Genomic DNA, 10,234 nt, shown 5'->3' with positions numbered 1-10,234 from the left:
GAAGCATTTATTGAAACAAATTATAAAATCAATGTTCAAGATCCAGTGAAAAAAAATCTAAAAAAAAATTTAAAATGTAAAAAATATTGAGGCATCTGGGTGGCTCAGCTGGTTGAGCTTCCGACCTTGGCTCAGGTCATGTTCTCATGGTTCCTGAGTTCAAGCCCCGCATCAGGCTCTGCACTGACAATGCAGAGCCTGCTTGGGATTCTCTCTCCTACACTCTCTGCCCTGCTTGCTCTCTTGTGTTTTCTCTCAATCTCTCTCTCTCTCAAAAATGAACAAGCATTTTTTTAATGTAAAAAAATATGATCATTAAGAATATTAGAATATAACCCAAAGAAAAGTAGAAGAAAATAAATGATAAAAGTGTATATCAATGAACTAGAAAACAGACTACAAAAAATAAAGGCAATCTTCAACAAACGGTGCTGGGACAACTGGACAGCCACATGCAGAAGAATGACACTGTACCAATTTTTTTTACACTATACACAAAAAATAAACTCAAAATTGATTAAACTAAAATTTACCATGGTAACCCTAGAAGAGAGCAAAGGCAGTGATTTCTCTAAGGCAAGGGAAACAAAAGCAAAAATAAACTATTGGGACTACAGCAAAATAAAAGGCTTATGCACAGCAAAGGACACAATCAACAAAATTAAAAGACAACCTACTGAATGAGAGAAGATATTTGTAATTGATGGATCTGATAACGGGTATCTAAAAATATATAAAGAACTCATACAACTCAATACCAAAAAAAAACCCCATCTAATTAAAAAATGGGCAGAAGACATGAACAGACCCTTCTCCAAAGACATCCAGATGGCCAACAGACACATGAAAAGATGCTCAACATCATTCAAACACCAGGGAAATGCAAATCAAAACCACAATGAGATATCACCTCACACCTGTCAGAATGGCTAAAATCAAAACCACAAGAAACAAGTGTTGACAAGGATGTGCAGAAAAAGGAATCCTCACATACTGTTGGTGGGAATGCAAACTGGTACAGCCATTGCAGAAGACAGCATGGAGGTTTCTCAAAAAATTAAAAACAGAATTAACATATAATCCAGTAATTCTGCTACTTGGTATTTGCCCAAAGCATACAAAAATGCTAATTTGAAAAGTTATATGCCCCTATGCTTACTGCAGCATTATTTACAACAGCCAGAGTGTGGAAGCAGCCCGAATGTCTAGTAATATAGGTGAATGGATAAAGAAGTGGTGTATTTACTCATATATGGAATTTAAGAAACAAATGAACAAAGAAAAAATAGACAAACCAAAAAAACAGACTCTTCCCTATAGACAAGTTGATGATTACCAGAGGAGAGATGGGCAGAGGGGATGGGTGAAATGCATGAAGGGAATGAAGATTACACTTAACTGGGGCGTGTGGGTGGCTCAGTCGGTTAAGTGTCTAACTTCAGCTCAGGCCATGATCTCGCAGTTCAGGAGTTGGAGCCCCACTCTCTCTGCCCCTCCCCCACTCTCTCTCAAAATAAATAAACTTTAAAAAATAGTACACTTACCCTGATGAGCACTGAGTAATGTACAGAATTGCTGAATTCAGTATACCTGAAACTAATACAACACTGTATGTTAACCATGCTGGAATTTCAAAAAAAGAAAGAAAAAGAAAAATTAAAAGAAAAAAGCCAAATAAAGCAAAAGGTAACTCTTTGAAGACTAACATAATGGAAATGTACCTGGCAAAATCGAGTCAAAAAATGTATATACAGAGAGGTAACACAAATATATATTATGGATACAGATATATTCAAGATATAAATGTAGTAATACTAGTATCACTTTGTATCAAAACTTTGAAAAGAGACAAAATGCACTAATAATCCTGAGAAAAATATAACTTATCAAAACTTACCACGAAAAAATAATGGAAAGCTTGAATAGGCCTAAATAAAGAAACTGAACAAATAGGTTTAAAAAAAAATCTTCTCACAAGCAAAATATCTTGCCCAGTTTCACAGGCAATTTCTAGCAAAATTTCAACAATCAATCCACTTTTTAAAAGGCATTTAAAAATGATTACAAAGACACAATTCACAAAACATAGATTTCACCATCTTAGAGTGTACAAATCAGTGGGTATTAGTATTTTCACACAGTTGTGCAACCGTTCCCACTAATTCTAGAACATTTCTATCACCTCAACAATGTGCCCCGTTCTTGTTAGCAGTCACCCACAATCCCCATGCCCGTTCTGCTAATTTGGTTGATCATTTCAAAGAACCATCTTTTGGTCTGATACTATTTTCTATTTCATTTTTTCCACTCTACTATTTATTTCCTTTCTTTTCAGTTTTGTAGTTTACTATTCTTTTTCCAGTTTCTTAAAGGCAGACAGATGTTTAGGTTACTGATTTAACTTCCTTCTTTTTAAATGTAGGGATTTAAAGCTATAAAGAAATTCCCTCTGGTTACTGCCTTCATTGCATTCCATACGCTGTATTTTGTGTTTTTCATTCCAGTAGCACGATTTTTAATGTCCCTCTGATTTCATCTTTGACCCACTGGTTATTCAGGACTATGTTCCTTAATTTCCACCTATTTGTGAATTTTCCTCATTTAATTCTGTTACTAATTTCTAAATCCATTCCATTTGTGGTCATAGAACATACTTTGCATGGTCAGTCTTTTTAAATGTATTGAGATTTGTTTTGTGACCTAACATTTCTATGGATTATGTTCCACACGCATTTGAGAAAAATGTATCTTCTGTTGTTGCAGTGCTCTATGTGGGTCTTTTTGGTCTATCATGTTGTCCACGTCCTCAACTTCCTTACTCGTGTCTTTGTCTTCTATCCATTATTGAAAGTGGGATATGGAAGTTGCCAACGACTCCAGGTTGAATTGTCTATTTTTCCTTTCAGTTCTATCAGATGTTGCTTCGTGTATTTTGAGGATCTGTGGTTAATGTGTGTGTGTGTGTGTGTGTGTGTGTGTGTTTATAATCGCCATATAATCTCAACAGAATGAGCCACTTACCATTACATATTGTTCTCGTCTCCAACAAAAACAAAAATATTTGCCTTAAAGTCTGTGTTGTGTGTGGTTCTCTTTTGGTTACTATTTGCATGGAGTATCTTTTTCTGTTCTTTTACTTTTAATCTATTTGTGTCTGAATCCAAAGTGAATCTTTGTACACAGCAAAGAGTTTGAATCAAGTTTTTAAATCTATTCTGCCAATCACTCATTTACGTAGCACCTTTCTTTGAGGCACCCTCAAAAAGCCCTGTGGCTCTGCAATGTGGATTCTGAAAACCAATGATTTCGAACATGGGGAAATTACTTATGAAGGAAATAATCCAATTTTATTTCAGAATTCTGTCGGTAACCTGCCATGTAACCTAGAATCACTTTTTTTTTTTATAATAAAGATGAAAAACATTCCAACATTTGATGCTATCATAGCGCCTACTTTGAAACTGAAAACCATTCAGGATAGATTTAGAGATCCTCTACTATCCTGGCCTAACGCCTACTGTATCAGTACAATACGCAGTGTGTAAATGGAGCAACAGCAATGGCACCAATCCACGTGTAGTAAATACTGTTGACTGGCAACTTGAAGGCCATTTTCCCCTTCTCCAATGATGATAATGCCCTAATTCAGTTTATTTTATTTGCCCTTCTTCCCTCAGAAAAATGTATTTTGGTCTACTAAGGTGATAACATGTTCCTTCCCACTAACTAATTTAGATAAGATTTAGAGAAGAATGTTACCCAGTTTAGGTCAATGAGACGTGAAGAGATATCCTTCCTGAAACCCTCCTGCCTCTGGACTTATTCTGAGAAATAATAAATCTTGGGGCCACCTGGGTGGCTCAGTCGGTTAAGTGTCCACCTTCGGCTCAGGTCACGATCTCACGGCTTGTGAGTTCGAGTCCTACGTTTGGCTCTGTGCCGAAAGGTCAGAGCCTGGAGCCTCCTTTGGATTTTGTGTCTCCCTCTCTCTCTCTGACCCTCCCCCAATTACAGTCTGTCTCTCTCAAAAATAAAGCATTAAAAAAATTTTTTTTAAAGAAATAATAAATCTCCATATTAAGCTGGTCTATATTAGGTTTCCTGTTTAGGCCAACCATTTGATTAAATATTTCTCAATATGACCAAAAAATAAGCTTAACTTTTCTTTCAATATTTTATTTAAGGGCTTCAGTTTTAAACATCTTTAAGACATTCATCAATTCATTTATTATTTTACCTTTAACATTATAAATTTAACTTCAAGTGGAAGAAACAGAAATATGTAATGAGACTGTATTTTAGCAGTGTGTCTTCAAATAGGGAAACCAAAAGAAGTACCACCAAAACACACCAACCAACCTAATTTATTAGGCATGTCTATGTTTTATTTTCTTTTACATGATATTTTTTTGGAAAATTTCACTTTCAAAGAATCAGGTCTTGCAAACAGAGCAGCTAATCTTTCCAAAAATAAAATCCAGTATCTAGATTCTAAAAATTCACAAAACCAAATGGAAATGTCTGGTTGTCAGCCAATAGTGTCATGCTCAAGTCAGTTTCACATCACAGGGAATAATCTACAACTAACTTCAGTAGGCAAATTCCAATTCTAACTATTACTAAAGACTACCATTGTTATTCCCCACTGTGTCGACAATTGTCTTATTGCTGAATTGTACATGATAAATTTTCTTTGGCAACTTTTTATACTATTAAGTAACACAACTGGACAACTATAAAGGTTTGAATTAACTTAGTATTTCAAAAATTTCAAACTTCATTGTAATTATTTAAATGTAATTTCTTATAGATGCATCTATAAGAAACATGCCTAATGCAATATAATGACAACAAAAGAATTGCTAAATAATCCCTAACAGCTTTCCAGATGTATGTACAAGTATATAACTGAACTCAAACACCAGGGAAAGTATTATGTTAGCTCCAGTTCACTAGGAGACTTTATGTGCTAAAGGATAAAAGTTAAATGTAGAAACTAAAATCTGGGTATCTGTCAATTTTTCTGGAAGGCTCTTTCAAATGGGTTCAAAATGGCCTAAAAACTGGCCAGAAGATAATATGAATTCTCACTATAATACTTCATAAAATTAAGTATTTTGATAACTTAATAACTTTTAATCCTTATTCTATGGAAGAAGCCTATTTTGGAGGCTTCACAAAATATTACCAAGAAATTTAAACAGGAAGCTCAAGTCCAAATGTGTAACTAAGAAGTCTTTTCTATATATAACAAAATCACCAACTTAAATTATAAATGGCCTCCACTAAATATTACCACTCCACACTTCACACAATGTAAATTAAAACAGGTATGGCAGAAAGTGCGCTCTGAAGCACGTTCACATTACAAAGATAAACAACGAGGGTAGCCAGCAAAAATACAAAGAGGCATATATGCAACCATTTGTATGCAAACTTTCATGAGTAAGATATAAGAAATGATTCGTTTCGATAATTTTATGTACAGTTTGTTTACAATTTAAAACAAGTACAACTGAAAACATCTCTATTTAAAAGCCACAATAAAGTCCAACGAAATACTAAATAACAGTCTTACAAACTGGTCTCTCAAGAGAATAACAACTGAGGGTGGTATTCTAGGAAATGCCCTCTTCTTGATCAATCATTTCTGTTTTAACTGAAAAGACATCTGCCAGCATATGTTTTGGAATCTCTGAGCCTCTGACTCTCAAGGCATAACAAGCATTCTCCACTTTGGCCAGACTCTGTTTCAAAGTATACAACTTCTTAGAAACCTCGTAAGGTCCAGTATTGCCAATGAATGAAAACCCATCATAAACCTGACGTAAAAACTGGCTCACTTCAAAGGGGGTGTCAATGTCCCCGTTCCCCACACTGTTAATACACATCCGCATCAACTCTCCAGTTAAATCAGCCACTCCCAGAAGGTAATCAACAGGTGTGATTTTCAGTCTCCAAGTACCAAACTGCTTATCCTGTGCATCAGAGGAGGGCTGGTAAAGAAAACACACACACACAAAGAAAACACAACGTGAAAAAGAGTGAACGTGCATTTATCACATTTATTATAAAGTACAAAATCAAGAGCAGATCAGTCATGCTAATCTCTAAATAAAATGATCTTTTTTGTTTAGTGACCATTTGGGATGCTACAAGAAGAACTCATGCCCTGGGCAGAAAGCTGAACTAAATGACTTCAAGATAATTTCTCAATCTAATACTGTAGCATTTTAAGATCAACCATTCCCAACCTCTCTTGACATACAAAATAAAACATTCTTAAAACAAAGCCTGATGACTCGACTGCATGATGGTCACTTAGTTATCTAAACGACAAATCATAAAGCCCTCTAGGTTGGTGATCCACTCACGTTTTCCTAAGTCCCTTACAGTCCCTTTCTGGCCTCTCTTCCATCCCCACTCAGCACTGACCATCATGATTTATTACTCTCGTTACATCGTCCTCAGTTCCCTTAGATTCCTTTGTGGGTTTGTTTGTTTATTATAACCTGCCCAGCAAAAAAACAACCCTGAATCAGTATTAAAATCTACTCGTGCTAGTGCTTTATTCAAGTGGCTGAGTACCACAGAGCTAAAAAATAATAATCAGAGCTATACAATTTGTACAAATTACTCACCAATCCTTTTTACTTATTCCTAGAATTCTCTCCTGTCTCTTCAAACACTGTTCCAAACCATTACCAGAGCTCTCCTTAGCCCCCTACTCAATCCCAAACCTCTCCACTCTCAGCAGACAATCCTGTCTACTTTCACTGACCTGGCCATTTGCCAGATCACCTGGCACAAGCTCTCTCAATTACCTTAGCCCTACAAAACAAAACAAAACAAAAAAAACTTATTTATGTCCATATCCATCTTTACCTTCTATCCTCCAGTCTCAGATGATGAGTTGTCCCTCCTCTTGTTTGAGGTTAACTCTTCCAAATGACCTTGACCCATCTCCTCCCACCTCTTCCAGGACCTTGCTTCATAAGGTGTATGCCCTTGGGCAAGTTATTTCATCTCTCTAAACCTCAGTTTCCTCATCTGTAAAATGGGATAACAGTACCTACCTCAGAGGTTTATTTTAAGGATGAGATAACATTTACCAAGTTCTTGGCATAATGCCCAACACAAAGTAAACACTCAATAAATGTTAGCTGCTACCGCCATTACCATCATGTCAATCTCCTCTTTCCACAACAATTTTTCCCTCGCTCTACTGGAGCCCTTCTGGAAGAGGAGATGCCTAAATTGTTACTAAAAGTCCATATGAGGCTTAGCTAGGTGAAGTTGCTATTCTACTGGGGGCCATTTTAGACAGAGAGAACTGCAAAGGCGTGCAGGTGAGAATTGTGTTGTATGTTTGAGGAATGAATGACGCATTTCCTTGGGTAAAGTTTAAAGTAAGAAGTAGTATCAGATGACTCTTAAAAGTACAGTCAGGGGGAGAAAGTCACATTCAGGAATGTGAACTTTAGTCAGTCGCTGAGAAATGTAAATGGTTTTGACAATATTCTCAATAGGCAACTCAATACAAAATACCTACCCCTATCAAATCCCAGAATTTTTAGCACCAAGAATCTTTAGCACTAAAAGGAAAATTTATTTATGAATGTGATCTTATTTTGAAAAGTATATGTGAATATAATGACACCATAATCTTCAAATAATTTACTACCTAAGTTCTGAAAACGGTGCATTTATTCTCCGTTTCTCTGTACATTCTTGACCTGGTATTTTCATTTTGAATTAGAAAGAACTTGAAAGAAGGGTATGGTAACTGCAGATAGGATCAAATAGGCTCTTCTTTCCACAATGCAATCTTCACTAAACACATAAAAAGCATACAGGAATTTTACTTCTCAATAATGAATGTCCTCCTTCATAAACTTCATATAATTTTAAAAACCGAGAAAATATATACGTGACTTCCTTAAAGTTCTATTTGTCATGCCAAATTAAGTCTGACCTTTTCATGTTAACATTTTAGTTACTACTCAAGAAAACATTTCTACAGCTTCCTCCATCTTCTGCCTGCCCATCCTGGTTCTGAGTAATGTTAAAAAAATAATAATAAAGGAAAAATTATGAAAAATAAAGACAGGAAAAAGCTGTCTGATTTTATCCTTTAAGTGTACTGGTATCTCAGGAAGTATCAAACATCCAAAGTCTCCCCCTTCATTGCCTGAATACTATATATTGAAATCCAGGGTAAAAATAGTATTTATTTAAAAGTCAAACTGCTTCAAAAAGAAGTTTCTCTCTTCTTAATTCGGAATAGCTGCGTAATTTTCAGTACTAGATTTATGAACTTAGTAAATGACTAACAGCTCTCACTTTATATAATAACAATTTTACATTAACTAACTGCTGAGCACGGATGTATCAGTGCTATCCACTGCCTAACTCAAAACCTTTCCAGCAAATCCTGTAAAACACTCCTGTGAGGTAGATACTTGTGCAAGGGCTCCTGTGGCACACGTGCCGAACACTGGCAGGCTGGGCAAGGGCACCTGGCTCAGGTTTCAAAACACCTGGCTTCAAAGTTTAGCTCTGCCACACGTAATTAGTTGTGTGGCTTTCGAGAAGTTATTTAAGCTCTCTAAACCCATTTCTTCCTTTGTAAAACGAGAGTAACAATTCTTACCTCATACAGTTAACAAATGAATTAAATGAGATGGCGTGCTTACAAAAGGCACATTGTAAACACACAATAAACTCAAAAAGTGGACTTAACAGTCATCACTTAACAGCGCTTGAGGTCAATAGCATTGTTCCCCCCCCACACAACACACCCATAGCTGTTCTTGTTCTGCCCACTAGCAAAACTATTTTAAAAGACCATTTCCTTAGTGGGTAATCTTGGAAACACTTTAGAAAGAACGCCACCATCTCAATATTCTTATAGCATGATAAGCCAGCAAACCTCCTATGATCATTATATGGTTACATAAATTATACAGTAAACGTGAAGTGATTTTCAATTCTTACGGTCTTATTTTCTTTTCCATATTCTTCTGTTGTAAATATCAATTGTTTATTAATTTCATCCATACTGATAAGTGATCGTGTTTTGATGAAGTGTTGAAATGAGACAGCCTCCACATATTCCTGCAGTCCTGAAACACCAAGAAAATGGCTAAGGAACAACCACTAAATTCATCACACTGTCATTAATAAGACAAACTTCAAACTGCACATCAGCTAGCTCATCAAGAGCTTAATGGACGCCTACCATAATGGTAGCACTGGATTCAGTACTCAGATGACTAAGAATTGCTTGGGGATAGGCGTGAACAGAGGAAACATTTCTGTCACTGAACTTTACAGACAGCTCAAGTACAAATCTATTCAAGTTCTTCTTTCTACTTCATGTGGCATTAGTCTTAAATATCTACTCTTTGCTACAGGGAAATGTCAAAGATTTTTAGAAAAAATTGTTCAAAGAATTTAAGGAAATGCTATTATAAAAATCATTTAGGCTTTCACAGAAACTATACAGTTATTTTTTGCTCTCTGAAGCAACAAAACAGATAATAATTTCATCAAATAAAGCGTAAAAAATAACACCATTTGGACCCTTCTTGAAATTTTAATAGGTAGAAAACACTTTAAATAATGTAGAATAAAGTATCAAGATACAAAATAACTATTTTTCTCCTCCTACTCCAAAATGGTTCTAAAAATAGATAACTTCTTTCCACTTTAGTAACTTAAGTTTAAAAAAAACAGGGATGCCTAGGTAGCTCAGTCGGTTAAGCATCCAACCTCAATTTGGGCTCAGGTAATGACTCATGGTTCATGGGATCAAGCCCTGTGCAGGGCTCTGCACAGACTCACTGATAGCACAGAGCCCGCTTGGAAATCTCTCTCTTTCTGCCCCTCCCCTATACATGTTCTCTCTCCCCCCTCTCAAAATAAAAACATTTAAAAACAAAAAACCTAATGAGTAATGTAATTTTGTATCAGATGTAAGTTCTACAAAATTAACACTGAATTAAAACAAATTTTGGTAAAGGTCAAAAGCAGTACTATTCTTTTTCAAGTGTTTTAAAACAACTAAGTTCTGGGGCACCTGGATGGCTCAGTCAGGTAAGCATCTGACTTCAGCTCGCTCAGGTCATAATATCACGGTTCATGAGTTCGAGCCCCGCAATCCTGCTGTCAGTCAGCATGGAGCCTGCTTCGTTAGGATCCTTAGTCTCCCTCTCTCTCTGCTCCACCCCCA

General features: G+C 36.1%; 1 protein-coding gene across 1 annotated transcript in view; it reads right to left on the bottom strand.

Moving 5' to 3' along the window:
- Positions 1-4,348: 4,348 nt before the first annotated feature.
- The window catches only part of TSNAX (translin associated factor X), a 31,569-nt gene continuing 25,683 nt past the window's right edge, over positions 4,349-10,234 (bottom strand). The window contains exons 5-6 of the mRNA XM_039241237.1: positions 8,998-9,125; positions 4,349-5,996 (exon numbers count right to left, since the gene is read on the bottom strand). Coding sequence (XP_039097168.1) covers positions 5,619-5,996; positions 8,998-9,125 — 506 coding nt within the window. The 3' untranslated portion in view covers positions 4,349-5,618. The remainder of the gene's footprint in view (positions 5,997-8,997; positions 9,126-10,234) is intronic.

This window comes from Hyaena hyaena, unplaced genomic scaffold, assembly GCF_003009895.1.
Source record: "Hyaena hyaena isolate Hyena2069 unplaced genomic scaffold, ASM300989v1 scaffold_193, whole genome shotgun sequence".
Taxonomy (NCBI): Eukaryota; Metazoa; Chordata; class Mammalia; order Carnivora; family Hyaenidae; genus Hyaena; species Hyaena hyaena.
This window is presented reverse-complemented; position numbering and strand designations above follow the sequence as displayed.